This window comes from Botrytis byssoidea (genome assembly GCF_014898295.1).
Source record: "Botrytis byssoidea strain MUCL 94 chromosome Unknown BBYS_017, whole genome shotgun sequence".
NCBI classification, from domain to species: Eukaryota; Fungi; Ascomycota; class Leotiomycetes; order Helotiales; family Sclerotiniaceae; genus Botrytis; species Botrytis byssoidea.
The window spans coordinates 808,681-833,211 of NW_024065858.1; the positions used below are offsets into that span (position 1 = coordinate 808,681).

The following is a 24,531-nucleotide window of genomic DNA, read 5'->3' on the forward strand; positions in this document are numbered from 1 at the left end:
GTTGAAAATGGGGCTGGAACAACTCAAAATGCGTTTGATCGATTCTGGCTAGAGAAGAGCTGGGAATCATACGGAGTGTTTAATAATGAGTTTCATGATGGAATTGTCCAATTTGACTCTTTTTGAATCTTTTCCAACATTTCTCAAAATGGTATATATTGTTGGATAATCACATTCATTTATCATATTTATTCACATCCATTCAATAAGGATTACGGTCAAAGAGGAGAGAAGAAAAAAATTTAATGACTAGCTGACCTCGGTTTAATTTACACGTGACTGCGGCGCTAAATCTTTGGTTCGGCCAATTCATTGACAAAGCGGTGCCTCCCAATCCTATTGACCTCACATGAACGATCTGCCCAACTACGCAGGAAATTCAGCACCATCAACGACAATAACGAAACCGACGTTGATTATACGAAAAACAATATCGCATTGATAACACGATCTTAATGACCTACATGAAATAAGAGCACAGGTCGATTTAACGCTGCCGTCGGCGGTGTAGGTCCGTTTTTGCGACAATCGTTCTCGGTCCACCTTCTCCTTCATTCCCTCTCACCTTTCTTCGAGCCTCGAGAATCCGATCGAAAATAGGTTCCTTTTATCCTCGACACTCGCTCGATACTCTGTACAATTATTACTCCGCATTCTTTCTTTCTCAATAAACTCGAGGCGCATTTTGATACCCTTATACAGTCTTTTCGATAAGAATAAACTTTTCGCTACGGCCGAAGCCGCAACAATCAATCCTTCTACCACCACATTCACCTTTTTTCTTTTCTACAACAACCTCGATTACTTTAATATTCAAACTTATTACCGAAATGCCTTCTGATCTCCCACAAACACCACAAAGTCCTTCCAATACCCCAGGCTCTACCGATATTTTGTCAAAGAACGTAGTTTCTCCACGAATCAATACTTCACTTCCGACACCAGCCCACAGCATCAACGGCAGCATGTCAACCGTCAATTCCGCCATCGAGGCATCTCAATCAATGGATCCTTCGACCAAGCGCAAGAGAGATTTTGAAGATCTTGGTGATCAAAAGCAGAAGAAAGTTCATGTCGAGGAGAGCAGACCTAGTATTGACGATCTCCATCAGGATGTCGGTAAAAAGTACCTTCTCTGCAGAACTCGTAAGAATTCCTTCTTTCTAGTTGATCTAACTTGTTGGTGGTTACAATCTCAAGCATATTCATCTTATATGACTTGTCCACCACTTGGATAAAAGATTTTGTTAACATGGAATGACATACAGTTCATAAGAATCAAAATTTAAACGTACAACAAGATTTATACGATCGATTCGGTTTGAACGGAATTGCCGCCAGTCTTGCTCGTGTCACAGCAGATGGGAAGAAGAACACAGTTCGAAAAACCTACAAAGGATACATAAAATCCTTGGGTATTGCTGGGCAGTTCGATGCAGTCAAAGGTCCAGAACCTAATCAGCCTGGATCACTCACTTCATTAATTGATGCCTACGGACCTCTTGGGCCCAGGGAAGCATGGAATCAATCTTATGTACAAGGAAAAGAAATCAGTAGAGGAATAGAGGATCTACTGCCTCAAATCAAGACGGCTTTAATTATGGCCAAAGGCCCTGTTCCAAAAGAACGTTGGAATCATTCTGTTCTTGGTGAAATCAGTTCCCAAATTGCCAACGATCCCTTAAAGGCTGTTCCTGCGAAGGCAAAGGCTCCAATGCCGATGGCGCAAGGCACGATGGGTGTGCCAAAGCAAAATAGAGGCGCGGCAGATATCGCACGTCCAAAAAGAACCGCAAAGAAGCGCTCATACGGTGATTCAAGTTTTGAAGGCTATGGCGAGGGTTACGTTGATGATGATGGTGGATATTCCACCGGCGATGGCGATGACAGAGCCGGTGGTCGAAAGCGACCAAAGAAGGTGGGTAGTGTGCTATATCCATCAAATGTGTAAGCTAACAAAGGAAAGACTCCAACATCTCACGGTTTCCAAGGACCCATGCGTCAAAGTTACGGACCTGGAATGGTTGGTGCTTGAACTTGACGAGAGAGATTGTCTTGACTCCAACCTTATTGACCTTAACAAAAAATATTGGGCGTGTTTTTTGGCTCGTTGACTCGTTGCTTGTGGATTTACACGCTTCTATATACTGCCAATATTGCTGATCCTTCCCTATAAGAGGTCGAATGATCAAACTGCTCTCGAGAATGAGCTCCCAGAACATAACGTTGGTTTAAAAATATAGCTTACAGAACAAGCTATAAACCTTCCGGTCTGTGTATGATAGAGAACGGCGGTGCTTTTCTTACGAGAAGCCTTCATTTGATGATAGCACACTTTTTGGGGACATTTTGCCTCGAAGGGCTCTTGATGACTACTGGACTGGGAAAAACTGGTAATAGCAAATGTATGCATGGCATGGATAGTATTGGGCATCACGTATTTACGGACCCAACCAGCAAAATAATGAAAAAATGATCAAAAATTGTTTGCTCGAGTGGTTGACTGCCGGTGATGTGATGACGTTAGTTTTGTGTACTCTGTAGAACATGAATGACTTCTACTATGTCTTTCTACCTGCTGCTTATTAGATTCACCAATCTGCTCAACTTCCTGCCTTTGTTGATCTATGATGATTCATAAAACTATTCTTCAGCATGTCACAATCTGTCAGCAAATATTAATTACTACATTAAAACTATTGGACGAACACTCGAGCAAATAAATGTCATTTCTCTATTTTGTATGACTTCATCCCAAAATTGGTTTACTTGCTGCAGCTACTGGGATTCCCGAGCAATGGCAACAATTCATACGCTAGTTGCCGAGAACACATTTCTAGAAGCTGGGACATAAATTCGTCATAATACCATCCGACCACCTTTTACTTCCACATTCCCTCTTTACCTTTTCTTCTATCAATTCATTCAATTGATCTGCTCATCATGGTTTCCTATAAGTTTACTACCCTTGCTCTTCTCGCACTTCGTGCTGTCAGCGTTTTTGCTGCACCAGAAAGTGTAAGTTTAATGTTTTCCCATTAATGACAGCTGTCATAAGCTTCAAATAGCTATCGAGAGCTAAAGAATACCATTGAAACCCAAAATAAATACTAATTTATATTCATCAATAGACTGAAGATCAACGTACAGAAGCAGCAGCAGAAGGCTTCGAAACTCCCCCTAGCAATCTCGCCGTCTCAGTCGTTGCTGCATTTCCTGAAGCAGAAATCTTTGGTGTTAAACTCGTCAATGGCCATGCTTCTCGAGCCCTCCTTACATTCCAAAACGATGAAGCTGAAGCTGTTCAAGTAGCTGTTGTTGGAGGCTCTTTGTCTACTCTCCAGACTCTGCCAGAAGGAACTCATCCTAGTGCTGCTATTGTGCGCAATTTGACCTCGACAAGATATGATGTTGAGATTCAGCCTGGTGAGGCAGAAAGCTTGACATATACTTTTACTACGGATTTGAACCCCCAAGATTTGAGATTGAACATCATTGCGGTTGTGGCTAGTCAAAAGGGTGGTGTTTATCAAATTCAGGCCTATAATGAGACTGTTGCTGTTGTTGAAGCTGCTACTAGCATTTTCGATCCTCAAATGTGAGTGTTTTCTCCGCAGTACGATTGTACAGGAAACGAATCAAACTAACATCACAATAGCATCTTCCTCTATCTCTTCCTTCTCGCAGTCACCGGTGGTACTCTCTACTTTGTTTACATAACCTGGATCGAATCTCTCTTCCCCCAAACTCGCAAAGGTGGAAAAGGTGGTGAGCGCGCCAAGCGTTCTTCTGGAGGAAGCAAGAAGGCAGTCGATGTTAAGGATCAAGTCTCTGTTATCGGTGCTGACGGACCAGCTGTTACAACTCAATCTTTGGCTCAACAAGCTTATGATGAGAGCTGGATCCCAGACCACCACATCAACCGTCCTTCTGCAAGACGTGTTAAGAGCGGTGGCTCGAGAATCAAGACAAAGGTCGTTTCTGAGTAACTACACAAGCGATACAAGTTGCACATATGAATGGATGAGAGATGAAATGGAATGTGGGAGGTATGGAAACCAGGGGATTCAATTCTTGATCTAAGTCGAAGCGATCTTTGTATTAGGTTGACGAAGGATATCTGTATGAATGAATGGGACGGAAAATGGAATTTGTACTATACAATTTTGGTGAACGGCTGGCTAATGGCTATTTTGGGGTCGAAGCATAGTATTTACTGTAACGATATCAATTTTAGCATGTACAAATCTGTTTGAGTATTTATCTGCTATTCTTGCAAGATTTTTTCATGTATAATGCACAGTGTTCTGGACTGAGAAAATGATCGGAAGTTGGGTGTTGGTATCAACTTGGTTGATAAGTGTAAGTACTTTGGTCTATTGTGGTTGTATTCGTTCTTGATCATTATTATCTATGGAAGCTAGTACTTAATATAGGAAAGCGCTAGTGCAACGCTAGCTAATACAATGCCCTCTTTGATCACATGATCGATACCCCGACAATGGGTAAACATAGTGTATGCGCAAGATGTTGAGGAGATAAGTGTCTCATGTCACGTTGGACAATGATCTTGAACGGAAGACTTGAATTGCATTCAACTTCTCTCTGCGTTCTCCAGATCAGCCACATGCAGCTCCCGGTCACATGCGACCACTCAAGTCTTCTCTCGATGACTAGAAATGGCAAGTCAGTTTAATGATTGATACGAGGATCGATGCGATGTGGGCGTGGGCTTTTTTCTCTTTGTTGGAGCTACAAGATAATATCTTGCTATCTGCCTTTCTGCTGAGGCGGAGAGATACTTTCTTACTATCTGTCTCTCCGTTGGAGCCGAGATGGTCATTGTCGTCAACCTTAATTCGGAAGATCAAAAGACACTGTCCTTTCATGTTGATGGTGTTACCAGAGACATAATACACTGTCCTTCCATGGTGGTGGTATTACTAAAGCCAGAAGACACTATTCTTCCAAAATGATAGTATTACTAAAGACCAAAGAGACTATCTTTCTATAGGGGTAGTATTGCTCTCTAATAGAGAAAAAGACACTATTCTTCCATAACAGTGGTGTTGTGCTTTTCTGGAGGAGAAAAAAGATATTATCCTTTTATGGCAATAGTGCTGTATTTCTCTGGAGAAGGAAAAGACATTCCTCTTTCATGGCGGTGGTGCTATGCCTCCTCTTTATACTGAGTTCAACCAAAGACAACGAGGCGAGGAGGTGGAGGGGCAGAAAGATAAAAGGAGGGGTAGGGAAGAGGAGAAGATGAAAGAAACGAGAAATTGAATTTATGTTCATAAAATTAGTATCCTAAGCATCTTTTATTTTGTGGCGAGAGGAGCAAGTGGATGGATGATCTTTAACTTAGAGAAAAGCTACATTTGGTTGAGAAATCGTTTGTAAGTTACAATTACGTTTTTGGATATAAACATCTCTGATAACTTCAAGTGGGTTTACGTTGTGAGACCACCAAACTCTCATTCATACTTTCCGATCTAATCCCGTATCAACAAGTCTAGATGGGTATTCTTCTTCGGGGCGGAGCTTGAGTGAGATTCTTCAAAAGATTTTTCTTGTTTAGAATCAAGAGACAACTCAATGTTTCAGAACAGCAATGAGCCGAAAACAATGAATTCCCTTATACCATAGTTATAATCTATACTCTGACATATGTGTCCAATGGATGATTTCTATCCAATTACCATTCATAACCTATCTACAGTCCTAATAAACGCCATAATCCTGTGTCTCTCGAGCAGTTTCTGGATCCGTAACCATTTTGATACATGAAGTTCAGTCGCCCACTCTAATTTGGCCCAATCTTATAGAAACTCATCCCATTGCATACCCTTCTAGCTGTTGAATCTTCCAGCCATCTCTGGGCTCACGACATCAGGAAGACTGAAACGAGTATTATTCAGGAGTTCCGTCATTTATGATTTTCGTATAATCTGCCCAATGATATACACATACCCATCCAGCACATCACATAGATCAAGATATTCAGCACCGCATTAATCTTGCAAATGTATACACGATACCAAAATCCAACTCCACATAACCCCTGGTGTTCTTCCGTGTTATAATCCCTCCCCAAACCCCCGCATTAGACTCCTATTTATTCTCGCATCTCATTTCCCCATTTCAATTTCCATTGCATCCCCCCGAGCTCTCTGATCACATTTCTCATCTCTCCCTGTGAAATTTGTCCATACGTTCTTTGCTTCGATTCCTAGCAACAGAACAAATCCAAAAGTGAGAGGTATATCAAACACAGCAGAATTCCTCTGCATAGGTGTTTTATTCCACCACCATACTCGAATATTATCTGCCGGGCTTGATTGGCGAGCTGCAAGACGCGCGAGATGGGATGCAGGTGGTGGGCGGGGGGGGGAGGGCTCTGTCGAGACGGAAAAGGCCCTTGAAGACTTTGCGGACCAAAAAGGAGGGGGGCATTTTGATGTGAGTGAGACGTCGTTGTTATTGATTAATACAAGCCGGGGTAAAATGACGGCAGGGCTCGATGTGTGTGGAGCGAGGTTGTGGTTGGATGATGCGAGTTCAACCACAAAGCGCAACAGCTTGACGAGACACGTAGTAGGTATCGTTGTAATTTAATGGCAACGAATGTGATTACTTGAGGGTTTGATTGTTTGAGGATCTAATTCTTCAGGGACTCAAATATTCGATACAACAGATATACAATAATAGTGATAAAGACCAAGGAAAGAAGATGATGGTTATAAATACCCTGCACTGGAGAAAATTATCATGTCTTACGGAGAATTATCTTGGTTCTTTCAGTCGGTAATACTAACGCCTTGAGGTAGATTTTTGAGGAGCGATGAAATGGCGACAAACTAATTGAACTTAAACCCAATACCAGAGAATCACAGAAAACTCAAATACTAAAGAATGTTAGTAATCTAGTGTTTACATAGACTCACTTCTGGTCCTTTGACTTCTTGATTAGCTAATATATATGAGGATATCTCAAAGAATCTAGTCGACCATTTTATAAATTGTGTAATGTAACTATTATCAAAAGATTATGTGTATATACCTAATTAACTTTATAAAAAGACAAAGTATTCAATATCGGGATGTATAAATAAACTACACACATGAGCAAATCATATAATTCTTTTTTCTTTGTAAGGAGTGGAAGAATTATATCTAAATGATTTTATGTCTCAATTTATATTGTTCAATTTATATAGTCTTTTATGATGTTGTGTTTAGTGATTCGCATCCGACCCCTCCCCTCCACGTGGTTCCAATAATAGCAATATAAGTCATTACTTACTTAAAGCTTGTTCTTCCCCTTCTACCTCGTTCTCCTTCAACATCTATTGTTCGGCGTGGTTTTACCTTCCATTCATTTACCTTAGGTAGTCATCATTATCTCCATCAACGTTCTCCAAACTGCTATCTCATGCTATTTTTCGTAGATCTGTCTCCAGTCTGAGCTCCAACACTATACCACATATCCACGTGCCGTCCAAAGACCGTAAAGATAAATACTTTCAATTCCCCATCCCATTGCTAATAAACTGTAGCCCTTTTCCCGTTCACGTACACGAGCGGGCGATGGTTGCACCGCGATAAGGAGCAACGCGCCTTGCGACGTGTTGATTTCCATTTCCAAGAACTTTGCAACAAAGTCTTATCATTATGTCCAGAGGCCTCCCACATAATCAGTTATGAGAAAAAGGAGGGTGGCTTCAATCGGGTTCTTGTATTCCTCTTGGATGATGGGAGCCGAGTAGTGGTGCATCTGCCAACTCGAGTCGCAGGCCTTTCAGCTCTCACCACTAATTCTGAAGTTGCTACCATTGCATATGGTAAGTAAGCATCACGTATACTGTGATTCTTGCATGCACCACTTCAACTCTGGTGATTGACAGGATGACCTAGTAAAATCTCATACTACAATTCCCGTGCCCCATATTCTCGCTTGGTCAGATGACGCGAGTAATCCCATTGGCAGCGAATACATCATCATGCGACATGTCACCGGCGTGCCACTACGAGAGCGCTGGCTTACCATGGCCGGAAGTCAATACACGAGGTGTGTTCAATCAGCCTGTATGACGATGAAGCAGTTGGCAGCACTTGAATTTCCAGCATATGGGAGCATATGTTTTGAGAATGCACCATTTGACTCGACATTAAAGATACCCCTCAAAGAAGGCTTTTGTATTGGACCACACTGTTCAACTACATATTGGGATCGTAAGTCCAGTCAAACGGAAAAGGGGCTTTCGGTTCTTGCTGGTCCTTGTAGGTGAAATTTCCGCGTTATTGTATCATTCATGTTTCTGACAAACCCCGTTAGGGAAAGATCTCGCGGCATATGCATCAGGACTCATAGCCAATGGTCACTCCAAACTTCCATCCACCTCCTCCCAAATCGATTCATCACGGCCATCCTATTTCGGCACTATCAAGGAGCACCGAAACCTCCTAAATTCGGCTCAGAATTTACTTCAAAATCTTATAACGCAACCACAAATCGAAAATGCTTCGGTACCAACCCTAATCCACGCAGATTTACACACCCGGAACATATATGTTTCGGATGAAGACCCAACCCTAATCACATGTCTCATCGATTGGCAATCGACCTCCATCGAGCCCGCCTTCATCTACGCAAACGACGTGCCAGATTTTGCCGCCGCTCCTGAAAAGTCACCCGAAGAAGCGAATTTAAGTAACGAACCTCCTTTATCTGCACAAGACATCAGAATGCAGAAAGTTGCTGCATACTGTAACCAGGCATATGAAATTTGCATGGAGGCTTTCATTCCCAAAATGCGGGTGGCGAGATCAGTTGATCAGTTACTCATCCGACCATTTCAGTACTCCCACACTTCATGGAGAGATAGTGCGACTGTGGTACGGCAGGAATTTCTGGATCTCGCAGAGAACTGGAATGAACTGGGTCTGGCTGGGAAATGCCCTTACAGTCCTACCCAAGCTGAGCTTGAAATACATCAGAAAGAACACAAGGCTTTTGAGCACGTCCAGGAGCTCAAACTAATGCTTATAAAACTTCTACATACGGATTCTGATGGATGGATACCCATTGAGCGCTGGGAGGAGACGAGATGTGCACACAAAGAAATGTTTGAGCTTGCTCTCGAAACTGCACGCGAAGGTGAAGATGACTTGATGACCGAGAAGGATATGAAAGAGTTGTGGCCTTTTGATGATTGCAAGTCTTGAGTTACATGCATTAGTCGAGCGGGATACCAATATCGATAATTAACCCAAATCTCGTTGCGCAACCACGGGTCATGGAGATTCCATTCCTTGACCCTATTGCAGTCTAATTATCTCCACGACAGTTGGCCCAGGAGAGCTAGCGGAGCGTCCAGTTTTGATCAATCATTCAATTGACTGCAGCCACTCTTCGAAGTCCAAACCCCCGATATTTCCCAGCGTTTGAGAGTTTGATAGTTTTCCCCTGTAGCCCATTTCCATGTGCTTAAAATTCATATCGAGATCTGGAAAGTTCAATTCAACACCACTATTCATTCCATTTGAGCAAAATCCACAGACATGAACGATCAAATACAAGTACAAATATCCCAGACCTACCTCAACTCCAAGATTACAACCCCGAACCGCGCACAATTTGAATCTCGGAAAACATAGATGATTGATCAGATAGATGTATGGCCGAGTTTATTAAACCCTCATCACTATATTTGTTGCGAAGCTGCGAACGATGGATCATATCATAGTTAATCAATACTCTTGATTTATACATTCTAGGTTCCCCAAAGGAGCTTTCCTTTGCTTTTCTATCCGCTGATTTTGTTATGTTCATTTCCCTTTTGCTAGACTTGAGTTAGGGACCCAGATCTCTGAAGAGATTTTCTTTTCTGCGGATGGGAGAGGGTGAGTTGGTTTCTAGGTATTTACAGTAATATATCCATAGAGATCTGAAATTACCATACCCGTAGACGTCAAAAATAGCTACCTAGATATTCAACATACCTACTTGTACAACATACATATCCATAAAACTTCTATTCCCTTACCCTCCCCCTTCTTCTCCTTCTTCTCCCCCAACCCTAACCCCAATCCCCCCCTTCTCCTTTCCCGCCCCTTACAATCCCAATCCCAATCCCAATCCCAAATCCAATAAACATAGGTTCCAATCCTCCAGCCTTCCAATACACTATAACATCTCTCAAAAATTGAAAATCCTTTTGAATGAATATCAATAGAATCACACTCACACTAACACTCATTTGCACCCCATTCCTATTTCCAACTCTACTCCAACTCTACTCCAATTCCAATTCTATTCCAAATCTATTCCAACTCCAACTCTACTCCAGCCAAGATAAGAAGAATATATATGATATATAAACAGACGAACACTCGAATACTACTAAACTCCCCAGTATTTCAGAGTATACAATATAGCATCAGCATTACTAAATCGAGTATCTAATAAAACTCTTTTTTCCTTTTTTTTATCTTTTTTTTATACAGTTCAATTCTTTATACAATTGAATTCCGAAAACGTAATCGCATTATATGACTATATAATACTCGTATAAGCATATACAAATTGCATCCCTACCTAGGTAAATATTAAAAATGGAATATAATCTTATATACGCCATATAAAAAAAACTCCATAAAATCCGATGCATAAGTTTCTTTTGCTATGCTCCGAAACATACCTATATACCAACTCGTTGCTAAAAAAAACAAACATAAATATAAATATAAAATCTTCACTCTACATAGGTACATACATATACACATACACCTGGGCATACAATATAAACCAATCAATCATAGACTCTATCATATTAAACATATATAATAAACAACCTTAACATTACAGCTTTCCAAACCCAACCCAACCCAAGAATATAAAATTAGAAACTCATTTAGATAACTCGCAGTTCTTTTCTTCTCCTCCTCCTCCTCCTCCTCCTCCTTCTTCTTCTTCTTCTGCGAGCACTTCAGGCATGAATCAGGCCACCTCCTAGGCCACCTCCTAGGCCACCTCCTCTCACCATACAACACATCTACATATTACAAAGCACCCCAGCACAATATATCACATCTCATTGTTGGAAAAAAAATTACATCTCATTGATCTATCATATCAAATATATTTCATTTCTCCCTCCCCTTCCCATCAAGTGATTCCTATAAGAAAAACGAAACCCATGCATGCATCGCATCCCCAACATCCAAATGAGAAACCTCCCTCAGAGATACATTGCCATTTCAGTCCACCATGAACTTGCCAAGATAAAACTTCTCAATGAATAAAGAGTCAATCAGATACCATATTCACCAGGTTCAACATACCAAGTACGCCATTGATCGCCTCGCCTTTGGTATGATACAATACCATGTTTTTATTTTTTCTTCTCCTAACCTCTTCATTTTCTTTCATTTTTCCTTACTTTCATTCCCATCACAAGTTCTTCATTACATCAACTGTCTATTAGATGTTCTTGTAACTCCAGATTCTCGCTCTCATATCACCCGAACCAGTAGCGAAAGAACCTCCTGAAGGACTTGGTGCCACTGAAATAACAGAGTTCTTGTGACCTTGTAACATAAGTTGAGTGTTACCAGTTCTTGGATCCCAGAATTGAACACCTCTATCCTTTGATCCAGAAAGAACCCAAGCTCCATCTGGAGTGAGAGCGACGGAAAGAACAAAGTCCTATCAAATTTTATTAGCATAAAGATTGGACATAAAAATGAATAGTAGCTTACCTTGTGTCCTTCAAATGTACGTAGACATCTTCCACCCTTTGGACCTGTATTTGGGTGACCGCCTCTTGGAGCGACAAGTTCCCACATCTTGATGGTTTTATCCAAACTTCCAGAAACGAGGTCTTTTCCATTGGGTGCGAATGCAACAGAATACACACTGTCCTTGTGACCATCTGGGCCTTCAAGTCTTTCCACCAAGTAACCGGTAGCGGCATCCCAAACGCGAACACTCTTGTCAAGAGAACCAGCAGCGACGTACTTGGTATCGGGTGAGATGGCGACGGTTGTAACACCATCTTCAATACTAAGAGTCAAAATGTTTTGACTAGCTTCAATATCCCAAAGACGAACAGTACGATCACCACTTCCGGAAGCAATGGTACGGCCATCACGAGCGAAATCCAATGAATAGATATCTTGTTCATGTCCTGAGAAGGTATTTCTAATTGTTCGTGTAGCGATATCCCAAACCTATTTATAGTCAGCACGTGAAATGTTTTAAAAGAGGGGAAAACATACCCTGATCAATTTATCCTCTGCACCTGTAGCGAGATATCTTCCATCTGGACTAAAGCAAACACTTCTAATGTAAAGATCTCCAACGGAGTCTACAGAATCATCTTGAAGGACGCAAACTTTGTTTCCACTGACGACATCATAGATTTGAGCGGATCTATTGCAACCAGTTGCGACAAATTTTCCATCATGACTGAAACGAACACAACAAACCACGGATTCGTGAATGAGAGTATGAACGAGATCAACATCAAGAGTCTTTGGAACATCTGGGTTGAAAATCGCGAACCAATCGGCCTCTACTTTCTTAAATTGTGGTGGTAATCGTTCGAGGTCCAATTCTGCCAAAGCGTTTCCCACATTGCCGACTGGATATTGAGGTCCACGAGCGATACCAGCTAATGGGTGACCGACTTGTGGTGATTGTCTAGGATCGTTATTGTATGGCAATTGCTGTGGCATTTGAGGAGTTGCTGGGCCACCTGGACCACGGTTTTGGCGTGGGCCTCCTTTACCGGGACCTGGAGACGCGGTTGATTGAGGAGGTTGGGCACCATATGGACCATTCTGTGGAGGACCTTGTGGAGGATAGCCACCTTGGAAAGGACCTTGTTGATTTGGCGGAGGACCTTGAAGGGTTGTTTGTGGTTGTGGCATCGCGTGTGGTGGAAGTGGACCTTGCGCATCTTGTTGTTGTGGCGGAGGAGCCAAACCTGGACCTCCCTGAGCTGCTTGACCAGCCATTATACCTCCAAAAAGATTACTTGGACCATGTCCGATTGCCGGTGGTGCTTGGGATGGAGCATGTTGTGGAGGGCCACCCATAGCAGGTGGACGAGAAGCGCCTCCTCTGGCCTCGAGTTCGTGGCGAAGGCGTGCAATTTCTTCGTCATATCTTTTGAATGTTAGCAAAATTAACCTTCTCTTATATGAATCCATAACCCTACTTTTGCTTCAAAGAGAGATGTTGTTGTTCCATTTGATAGACCTTCTCTCTAACCATTTGCATCTCCTGTATTTGTTGTGCAACTAAGAAGACATGATATTAGCATCGCGCCGGATATTAGATCATGACCACAGCAAGTCGGAGATTCCCAAGAATTCCTTCCTCATCCTGCCATTCATCATCCTGATCACCTCCCTAGCCATGGTGATGTGCGACTCACTATTATGTTCATATTCCCCACTTGCTCGTTGTTGTGTATCAAATTCGGCGCGAATGCCATCCAATAATTCATTCAATCGAGCGGTACCTGGGGCAGGGCCCAAACCGCGATGATTGTACATAGACATCGTGTATTGATCGAGCTTTGATGCGACTTCGAAACTGTTGTGGATGATATGTCTTCAGATGGTCAGCAAACTCAAATTGGAAGGTTGAGGGTTCCAGCTTTCTCTGGAGATACCATCACGATCTCTTTCAGTGCGCTGCGCCCAGGCGAGAAAAGCAGAGATGAGAGAGAGATGAAGATGATGGGAGATGAGATTGGTAAAGTACTTACTTTTGATTGTGCGCAACAGTTTGCTTATAGATTGACGTTGTGATTGAAGTGTGGAAATGCGCGTTTGCAACTTTTTTTTATTTACCTAGGTCTTACAATCTGTCGCAACACCACCTATTCCAATGATGCCAAGTGAACACTAAATTAAAAAGCTATTAATCGCATTCGGCAATTCGAAAAAAAATAATTTTGGTTATTGAAGAGATGAATTGATAAAGATTGAATTAAGTAAGGTTATTGATTGATCCACGCTGATGATGTTCGGGATGAGAAAAGGAATATGATTGATGTTGTTGATGTTGAAGTGGGTGGGTGAGGATGTGGGTGTGAAAGTGGATTTTACTAATTGAGGTTGGAGGATGGAGTGAGATGGATGGATGTGAGATGTGAGATGTGAGATGTGAGGTGGAAGGGTGTAGGTAGTAGGTAAGGTTTTGTGTGGGTGGGTGATGGATGGATGGATGAATGGATGGATGGATGGTGGTGGTGGTGGTGGTGGTTGTGGTGGTGATAGATGGATTGTATGGTATGTACCGGTACCTATGGTATGGATGTACTAATTAGGAAAGAAGTGGAGGTCGAAAAAGAGGTGAAAGAGGTGAAAGAGGTGAATGAGGTGAATGAATCTTTTCAGTCGATTCAAACTTCAGATTCTGTACCGTACTATGTGTAGTATGTAATAGAGTAGTAAGAGAAAAAGGTATATAGTCAAAGGGCTACCGGTAGGGGAGAAGATAGAAATTACTAATAAGTACCAGGTAGGTAGGTAGGTAGGTAGGTAGGTAAGTAGATATTTAGTCAGTCTTTCCTCCGTATTGGTACTAAGAGAGGGAGAAGATGAAAAAAAAGGAGGATCAGATCAGATCAAAGCAGATCAAAGCAAAGCTCACACAATATACCATGAACCACAGACAAAATGGCGTTACGCATAGTATTTTGGGATTTTTTGATAGAAAAGTCAAATCAGGGTCAGAACGGAGAGAGAGACAGCAATGGCAATGGCAATGACAATGACAATGGTAAGATCAAGGAAGTTTAATACTATGGATATCGTATACAAGACTGAATTCATCACTTTATTAGTCAGGGCTGAATGAAGGTAAAGGAAGTCAAGCTTTTCTAGTATTTCCCTTCTCTTCTTCTCTTCTTCTCTTCTTCTCTTCTTCTCTTCTTTTCTCTTCTCCTCCCCTCCTCTCCTCCTCTCTCCCTCTCTCTTGATCTACCCAGTCGACCCAGTCCCAGTATCGTAAAGATTCATCAAGCAAACTCGCAAACTAATGAAAACGCTTAGAGCACTTCCATCGATCGAAATGTCACATGTCATGTGATCAAACCCACAAACTCACCTAACCCACAGTTGCCACAATTTAAACCTTGTCTCACATTTGCTGATCCTTGTTTAGTCCGTCAAGTAATCCTGGCGAAATGTGAATCCAAGGATGATAACTAGGGGAGAGAGTGGGGTCATTGACAAAAAGCATGCGCCTTCCGAAAATAAGCGAAGACATACCCAGGTAGGTAGGTATGTACTAGGTAGATACTGCTTTACCCAGTCCAGTCCTGTACTCTGTGGGTAGAATGATTAAAAATAATCCAAGACGGCTTCCTACTCATCAGTATCTGCACGCTGCAAAAATAACAATGAAGGGGCAGAATTACCTAATCGGAGTTTAGAGTCAGAGTTTACAGTCAGTCATTCTTCCCATCAATCATTTGATTAAGTACTACCTATACACTCGCGGTTCACGGCCCAGGTAAAGACAAAGCACATCTTATTCAATATTCGGTTCATTATCGAAATCAAATGCAATGTGCCTTTCCTCATTGCCGAATGCTTCATATCGGACGGACCGGAACAATATCTCATACTTACCGGTCGATACACCTACTAGATGTCCAATTTTTCATCAACAAAAATGTAAAAGTCCTATCAATATCGACAATCCCCGGTTCTGAGGAGTCAAGTTCATACGAATTCGTTATGAATAACCTCATTGGTGAATCAATTATTCCTCGGTAGTATCACAGCTGGCCACATGCAACCAACACCCTTCCTATATCACCAAGAGGCGCACCATGAGTACGAACGAAGTAGGCTTCCAATTGCTTGCATGTTATTTACTAAAGTACTAGGCAGATGGATTAATTATCTTGTTCCCCCATGTATGCATGTACGGGCATTAGCTTTCACAAGTTATTCTCAATGAGGCATAAAACTATCCTTGAAATCAGCAAGACGCCACTGTAGGTACGAGATATGCAGAGAGGAGGATGCTGCCCGTTTCGTCACAAATTTGTACTTCTCGTCGCGGATAGGCTAGAGAGGATACTAGGTAACATCCTCTACAGCCACGTTCTAGAGAGAATCCATTAAATTGACTTTGAAACTAACGACTATACTAAGAAATAGCTGGCACTGTTACGACTGTCGATTCAGATTACCACTTCATTATCAACCTTTTTCAACAAGCGCACACCAATACATCATATCATTGCAAGAAATCGTTACAAGTAAGTTTTTTGAAGTTTAAACCAAAGGTGATGATTTCGCATACGTGTGCTTATTGAGGGGAACCTCATCCACCCGAGCCACCCTGGATTCAAACGCTTCAGACTATCTTGTACATCAATATCACGTTTATGGTTTGCCGTACTTAGCATACCTAAACCCTTCACTCGGAATTGTATCAATCATCGGTAAGTAAAACATGGGTGGAGAGACGAAGGATGTGTGTGTAACTGGAACCTTTCGGACGGGATAATAATTCGCGCCATAAAAGCATTCATGTTTGACGGCCCCGGATCAATTGCTTAACCGAAAATGCCGGTTACGGGAAAGGTCATGTGACTGGCAACTTATTGACTGTAGAGTGGCTCAAGTGGGTAAAGAATAGGGGTTTGAGTTTTGGATGCCTTGGTCTTGAGGGATATAGAAAAGGAAGGTGTTTCTAGAAGTTTTAAGGAAAGAAACAGAATTGTGACAGATCGGCGTAGATTTCTGTAACTGACATGAGGTATTTTTGATATTCATTAACAGGGCTTTCTTTCTTTTCTTCGGGATACTACTTAAGTATGTTCTTATTGTTTTCAAGTACCAATGAATGTAAAAGTCAATAAAAATATTAATCCGTCTGAAAAGTTCAAGTCTTCGGCTTCTCTGCATGAAGCTATTTCCAGATGTTAGACAAGGTGGAAAGATGGAAATGTGAAAGGGTGGAAATATGATATTGATAATTGAGTGCTGTGGGATCTTCTTTCCTCTTCATCCAAGGTCTTCCAACACAAGAGGTATAGCTGTTATTCCCTAAGGATACTTACTTGAATATAGTAATCATGGACCAATAGACACTAAACAACAGCGACGACAGAATTTGATACCACGATCGATCAGAATAATCGTAGCTAGATACCAACTTAAATGTTATTATACTTGAAGCCGACTACCTCATCTCATAAGCACATTTACAAGAAAACAAAAATACATAAATAAATACATAAATGAATACTGGTAGATCTACACAATAACATACCGACAAACCAAAGATAAGATTAGATCCCATCCATCCATTCCACTCTAACCAATACTCTACATCCATCGACCACCTCGAGACCACCCAGAAAACCCCCCAACTTTCTCCCTCCTCCAAAAGCAGGTACAATCGAATCGCATACAGACGGAGATAAGCTGCACCCATATACCGATGCACCAATGAGAGGAAGTTGCGCGAGAAAATATCCGAATGCGTCAGGCATTACCTGGTACATAGCTACGGAGTACGTACGAAGTACCTGGTCGAGGCCGATCACTCTGAAGTAAGAATGAGTGAGCTGATTCCAGGGCGCCGGAAAACAAAGATGCCGTTCTTGTTCGTATCTTTTGTGTGGGATGGGGGTGTGGAAGCTTGGGAATGGGTTGGATAGGTATCTAGGACGAGGGATGGGGAGATGGATAGATGGATAGATCGGAAGTTATGATCTTATAATCACATCATATGGATCTTTTGCATGGCTAACTTGCTGGCCCCTTTGTCTAGATGTGGAGGAGAAGAACATCCGTCGTACTATCTACCTAGGGACCTACATACTTCGCAGTAAATACGTACCAGCTACAAGGAACGCGGGATCTATGTGAGCTGTTGTGTTGCTGGTAGACTCACTCGAATGACAATCCCACAACCAACCCACAAACGAAAGATTCTCGTAAGAAATTCCAGGTTTTATGGAGAAGACTTATTACTATTCGAGTGTAAGTACAAGGTTACGAAAAGGAAGCTAATTTTATCAGATCGGATATCGTGAATGACTTTTGATTCGTGCGGGATTTGATGAATATCTATCTAGTACGATGGGTATCTAGTAAATATTTGAGGATATTTGAAGATACCTTAACTTCTTCATTGGATTTTAGTTGGGGGTTTTCTTAATTCTTTTTTTTTTCCCCCAAACCCCTTATTATCTAGGTAGGGAGAGAGGGAGATCTAATGCTAGGTAGGTAGTTCTAATTGATATTTCCTACGATTGAAGAAATTCTATTAGTCAATTGTAATAAAATCGAAAATCCTAAAATCCACATTCTCGAGTTTCTAAAATAGTCACATCGGATCGGATCAATTGTATATTTTATAATTTACCTCGTATATATCCAGTAATTACCTACAAACTAGCTATATTCTATTTAGAAAAGAAGAAAAAGAGGGTCTTTCGATTAGAGAGAAAACAGTTGAAATATATCTACCCTACTACCATACCTACCTAGTATGGTATATCTATACCTAGTAGATATCACAGTACATACATATCCCATCCTCATTTCTCCTCCAAAACTTCCGATTGTCGCATCAACATTCGAAATCAATTTAATAAAACATACCGCCACTCTCCTTTTTCTTTCCTTTTCCTTCTTGCTCTTTAATAACTTTGATCACTCGCTGGTGATATATTCACCAAGTCTTTCTTTTGCATTTCGAAGCTTTCAATCCGTGTGTCATTTACCTACCTAGGTGATTACAACAACAATACCTATTCACTCAACAGAAAACTAAAGGAAAGAAAAAGGAACGGATAGGAAATATAGAATCCATTCATTTGGCTTCCTCTTTCCCTACATTTTCCACCTTTTCGACGCCCTTCAAGAAGTCGATATACTTCTCCTTCTACTCCCATCGATAATTGTCTTTTCACAAAAAGATCTCTGCATTGCAGACATTCTGAAACCATGGATATCGCGTTAGAAGTCACCGACAAATACTTCTTCGATCATTTCTATTCCGCTCTCCTCCCCGCCAAACCTATACTCTTGAACGCCATTGGAGAACAAATTAATGGTACACTACTCGATCCGAAAACGGCTTCAACATGGCAATATCATCCTTCGAATTCTTTTCTTCAGTTTGAACCGTCAGACGCGGCATACACCAGTCAATGGGATAGAGATAATATTTTTCGACAAGCTTTCTCATTGTTCCTGATTACTTGGTATGTTTCTTCACTTCCAATGCGATTCAAGATGTATAGGATATGAGCAAATACTAATTTTAATTCAATTGTAGGATCGCAGGTGCAGCCATTTACTTTACAATCTCTACTCTCTCGTACCTATTCGTCTTCGATAAAACTACCTTTCAACATCCCAAATTCCTCAAAAATCAAGTTCGCATGGAAATCTCTCAAGCATGTAACTCGATGCCCTTGATGTCCATTCTCACCACTCCCTTCTTCCTCGCAGAAGTTAGAGGCTATTCCAAACTATACGATCTCACATCTGAAGGACCGGGTATGTGGTACAATTGGTTCCAATTTCCACTTTTCCTCCTCTTCACAGATTGTTTCGTCTATTTCATCCATCGCGGTCTCCATCATCCTTCCGTATACAAGACACTTCACAAACCACATCACAAATGGATTATGCCAACTCCTTACGCTTCAATTGCTTTTCATCCCGTAGATGGCTGGATGCAATCTCTTCCTTACCACGTCTTTCCCTTCATCTTCCCACTTCAGAAATTCGCATACCTCGGTCTCTTCTTCTTCGTACAAGTCTGGACAGTTTTTATTCATGATGGAGAATATGTGGCCAACAGTCCAATTTTGAATGGAGCCGCTTGTCATACGATGCATCATCTTTACTTTAATTATAATTATGGTCAATACACAACACTTTGGGATAGATTGGGAGGTAGTTATAGAAAACCAAATGAGGAACTTTTTAGAAGAGAAAGTAAGATGGGACAAAAGGAGTGGGAGAGACAAGTTGCGGAGATGGAGAAACAGGTTTTGGAGGCGGAAGGAGAGGATGATAGAGTTTATGGTGGAGTGGAAAAGAAGATGAATTAGTTTGAACTTTTGAAGATTGGCAAGGCATGTATATATGTCAAATGGCCTTTGGAGTGGGAGGAAGGGAAAGGAAGGGGATGATGCATTGATTGTATATATTGCATGGTATGACATGAAATGGCATTTTTGATGTAGATTCATGTCAGTTTGAGAATAATGGATGGATGGATGGATGGATGGGATGAATTGCATATGAAGGCGTTCCAATGTTATAAAACATTACGGTAGAAATATTAATGTGGATGGATAGATGATGGGTGATGGGTGATGAGCCAGATGAAGGTTGATGGTAAAAGGATAGGGATAGGGATATGGACTATATTTTGTGTCTTTCCTAGTTGTATCACTTTACCTCATCTCTCATCTCATCTCTCATCTCTCGTCTTTCGGTTCGTTAGATGTTAGATCACTTGTGTGCTTTATTTTACTTTATTTTAATTCATTTTACTCTCTACTTTACTTTATTTTTAATTTTGTCAGATTTGAATTTTATAATTTGAATTTTATATTGTGTGTGGTTGGGGCGTATAGTTTATATGAGGTTTTTGTGTATAAAATGAGATTTATATATTTGATTTGTATATAGTTTTTGTATATAGTTTTTAGGTATGGTTTTTAGGTATGGTTTTTAGGTATGAGTTGGTTCATGGGTTGGTTCATGGGTTGGGGTTTGTGTAAGGGTTTTGTATATGGTTTTTATATATAGTTTTTATATGTGGTTTTTGGGTGTGGTTTTTGTATATGTATTTTATAAGGTTTTTGTGTGTACGGGTGGGTTTGTGAATGTAATTGGGTTTGTGAACATGGGATGGGCTGGATGGATATATGGATAGCAGAGAACCCTAGCGATGTGCGACTGGAGGATGGAGGCTGGGAGATGAAGATGGACTAGAATCATAACTGGAATAGATGAGTGAAAAAATGGATAGATGGGTGTTTTGAATGTACTTCATTATCTAGCTATTAGCTCGATGTTGGGATTTAGATGTTAGGTATTAATATATTTGACTTGATTGATTGATTAAACTTCGAGTTATTGAGACTGGGGGCAGTGGTTGGCCTAGGTTGGGAGAAGGAATACAAGAGGGGATGGGGGATAGGCGAGGATGAGAAGAGAAGAGAAGGGAGAAGAGGAGAGGGAGAATAAAGAAGAGGGAGGAAAGAAGATCAAAAAGAGAGAGTTTGGGAGAATAGGGGGTGGAAGAGGTACAAGGAGAGAGTGGGATGTTTGGAATAGGATATTTGAAATAGAATGTTTGAAAGGAAGGGTTAAAGAAGTAGAGGAGGAAAGGAGGAAAGGAGCAGAAAAGGAGGAAAGGAGAAGAAAAGGAGGATAAGCGAGAGAGAGAATGAGGGGGGACGAGACAGTTTTTTGTCTTTGTTTTCTGGATTGTATGCGGGTATTTAATGTCAAGGGCTTTGTTTGATTTGTTGATTTTTTTTGATATCACTTGTTATGTATAATTGTAATATCTATATAAAGTGAAGTGATAAAATTATAAGATAGAAGAGAATGAGGGGAATAAGATGAGTATAGGGTAGAGTAGTGAGATTGATGACGATGACGATGATGATGAGAGGTTTTACTATGTTTGTTTGTTGGATATCTAATTCTGTCTTCCGAGAGAAGATATGGGAGGAGATATGGGAGGAAAGAGGAGACAAAGAAGGTTAATATATAGACCATACAGCAATAAATTAATAAAGACGTTCAACAACCTTCATTCTGAAGATAACCTAGTATTTATTTTATATATAAAATATATACATATAGGGAAATTAGTTTGATGGAAGTGTTTTGATTGTGTTATGGATGAAGAAAGAGGGAAGGGGAAAGAGAGAGAGGGGGAGGTAATGAGGGGGAGTCAATGAGGTTTATGGGGCTTGTAAGGGGTGGTTATAGGGTGAAAGGTGGGTGGGTGGGTGGGTGGATAGGTAGGCAGGTAGTCTAATGTGATAATGGGTTAATGGGTTTGAGGGATGAGAGGGATGAGAGGGATGAGAGGGATGAGAGGGATGAGAGGGATGAGATGAGATAGTGAGATGATGAGATAGTAAAAGCTCTTGAAAAAAAGACTTCCATCCATTCACACACATCTAGAGCATAATGAAAGATAAACCTCAAAACAATGAATCAAGACAGAGGAAATATCTATATATATATCAGTTATTTTCATAGTCTTATTACTCAGGGGGTTGAATTTATAGGTAGTGAGTCAGTAGATAGATAGAAGATATGTGCAAATGGAAATGAAAACTTATACGTATGTACATCTATATGTGTGCAGGAGATAAAAATATATTAATTTCTAGTATCCTACTTAATACTTCTATTCTAGACTTCAATCCAATGATTCACAATCTATAAAATAGAACTCCCAGCCTCATCCGTATACCAGTAGCAGTCCAAAAATTCCAAAACTCCTCATGCCTTTATAAAATATAGATATAGCCATGTGTAGCACATGATGTCTAAATACCAACTCCGACTTCAGCCCATTTCATACCATCTAACTTTTCTAACTGTGGAAACTTGAAATCGTTCTTTTGACTTCTAGGTTTTGAGATGAGTGGGATAGGTATTGTTGAGGATCTCATACGTCCTGACCCATAGTATACAGATACTTAGATAATGTGACGATGTGGGCATGCTGACCACCACATGAGTCTTTCAACCATATGTACGAATAGGCCCAGCTGATTGCACACTCCTTCCACCTTCCCTTTACTCTCCCCTCCAAATAATTACTCAACCTCATCCAAGTCCTCCTTCTCTGTCTCCATTCCTCTATCACTCTCCCATATCCTATTTCCAACACCTTCGACATCCTCGACACTCTCCAAATATCTCTCACCTCAACACCCACCAATAAGCTCACTCCCAAAAGCAATGGAATATCAATCACAGCTGAATTTCTCTGCATATGTGTTTTCTTCCAATACCATAATCTCATTCTGTTCATTGGATTTGTCAATGATGAACAGATAGCTAGATGAGCGAGATGGGATGAAGGTGGTGGACGAGGAAAGAGAGCTCGGTCGAGACGAATGAGGGTTTTGATTGTTTTGCAAAGGAAGAGTGAGGGTGGCATTTCTTTTATGTGTATAGATATTTTCTAAAGGAGTAGGATAGGTTGAGATAGGTTGATGAATATGATGTGTGTATATATAGTGTGTATGTATAGTATATATGTGTAGTGTGTATGTATAGTATATATATGGTGTATATATGTGTATGTATAGTGTGTGTGTGTAGTGTATGCGATATAATGTTGGAGTGTTGGTGTCGGAGATTGTCATCATATAACAATCTCGATACAATTTGAAGTAGTAGTCTGACTATTGAAGAACTCGAAGTAGTAGGTGTGATAGTAGTGATCGACGTGGTGTAGTAATACTCCTTATTCAATAACGAAGAAGAAGAAGAAGAAGAAGAAAAAGATATATTGAAAGAGAAACCAGTCCCGGAAAAGTTTCTTGCCGTGCCGGCACTAAGATCTTAGGGCAAGTACGGAGAACTATTCGATTAAAATTTGCAGTTTTAGTCTCTGAATTGCTGGATGATTGATCGATCGATTCAGTTTTGGTGTTTTTTTGCAATTCGTAGATTCTGGATGATAGATGGTAGGTAATGAACGGTGGATGATACTGTAAATGGCAGACGATAGACGAGAAACAAGCGACAAAAAATTCCTCCCTCCTTCGATTCTAAAAATCGAAATTCCATCGGAGAAAATCAATCCTTAGATAAATCCGACAGCATCATCGAGTTGAAAAACAATATCATCCCACCATCTCTTATTTCGAGGTCCAATGATGGGTGCCAGCATACCATTTACATCACCTCCATCTCCATCTCCTCCTTCACCCCCCTTTCCTCTTCTCAACAATTTGTCCCTAATCTTTTCATCTGCTACAACCCCAATAAGCCCTCCTACAGCCAATGCAATAGGAATTCTCTTTCCGAAAGCAAACTTCTCCCCCTTTATTTTCTTAGCCCACCATTCATAAATTCTCGTTTGAGGTGTAATTGTGGGGGAGGAATCTAGATGGCGGGGTTGAATGACGCGAGATCTCGGCTGGATAGGTGGGAGAGAACGACATGGATGTGTTATGAGAGATCGAATTGGATTGTAGTGACCACGCATTTTTACGTCCGTGTGTGTGGATTTTTGACTGAAGTGGAGTGGAGTTTATGTTCAATATGTACTGCTACTGGCACAATTTTCTTTCGGTTGTGAGAATAGGAGAAGTAATCTTTCGGTGTAGAGTTGATATCGAAGAATCTGTGTAATTTTCACCATAGAATGGTTTTTGATTAAAAATTAAAAATTAAAAATTGTGTGATTAGGATTTTGTGTAATGAATAAGAAAGGAAAAGAAATCTGTTCAAAAGTATTTATACCTTTTTTTTTTT

General features: G+C 40.8%; 6 protein-coding genes across 6 annotated transcripts; 4 read left to right on the forward strand and 2 right to left on the reverse strand.

The window, feature by feature from the left end:
* The first annotated feature begins 308 nt into the window (after nt 1-308).
* On the forward strand, nt 309-2,495 carry EAE97_008307 (uncharacterized protein). Its single transcript, XM_038878821.1, has 3 exons — nt 309-1,146; nt 1,269-1,918; nt 1,967-2,495. Exons 1-3 carry the CDS (start codon nt 831-833, stop codon nt 2,033-2,035), a joined length of 1,035 nt encoding a protein of 344 aa, XP_038730501.1. The 5' UTR covers nt 309-830; the 3' UTR covers nt 2,036-2,495.
* A 448-nt stretch (nt 2,496-2,943) lies between these two features.
* On the forward strand, nt 2,944-3,989 carry EAE97_008308 (uncharacterized protein; the record flags this gene model as incomplete). Its single annotated transcript, XM_038878822.1, has 3 exons — nt 2,944-3,018; nt 3,132-3,598; nt 3,659-3,989. The coding sequence occupies 3 exons, from the start codon at nt 2,944-2,946 to the stop codon at nt 3,987-3,989; spliced, it is 873 nt and encodes a 290-aa protein (XP_038730502.1).
* A 3,852-nt stretch (nt 3,990-7,841) lies between these two features.
* Nucleotides 7,842-9,228, forward strand: EAE97_008309 (uncharacterized protein; the record flags this gene model as incomplete). Its single annotated transcript, XM_038878823.1, has 3 exons — nt 7,842-7,848; nt 7,918-8,283; nt 8,339-9,228. The coding sequence occupies 3 exons, from the start codon at nt 7,842-7,844 to the stop codon at nt 9,226-9,228; spliced, it is 1,263 nt and encodes a 420-aa protein (XP_038730503.1).
* A 2,257-nt stretch (nt 9,229-11,485) lies between these two features.
* Nucleotides 11,486-13,572, reverse strand: EAE97_008310 (uncharacterized protein; the record flags this gene model as incomplete). Its single annotated transcript, XM_038878824.1, has 5 exons — nt 11,486-11,710; nt 11,764-12,234; nt 12,283-13,174; nt 13,227-13,308; nt 13,446-13,572. The coding sequence occupies 5 exons, from the start codon at nt 13,570-13,572 to the stop codon at nt 11,486-11,488; spliced, it is 1,797 nt and encodes a 598-aa protein (XP_038730504.1).
* Nucleotides 13,573-18,996: 5,424 nt separating this feature from the next.
* EAE97_008311 (uncharacterized protein) lies at nt 18,997-20,114 on the forward strand (the record flags this gene model as incomplete). The annotated part of the gene is made up of 2 exons (XM_038878825.1): nt 18,997-19,256; nt 19,331-20,114. The coding sequence occupies 2 exons, from the start codon at nt 18,997-18,999 to the stop codon at nt 20,112-20,114; spliced, it is 1,044 nt and encodes a 347-aa protein (XP_038730505.1).
* A 3,743-nt stretch (nt 20,115-23,857) lies between these two features.
* EAE97_008312 (uncharacterized protein) lies at nt 23,858-24,262 on the reverse strand (the record flags this gene model as incomplete). Its single annotated transcript, XM_038878826.1, has 1 exon — nt 23,858-24,262. The coding sequence occupies one exon, from the start codon at nt 24,260-24,262 to the stop codon at nt 23,858-23,860; it is 405 nt and encodes a 134-aa protein (XP_038730506.1).
* Between the last annotated feature and the right edge of the window lie 269 nt (nt 24,263-24,531).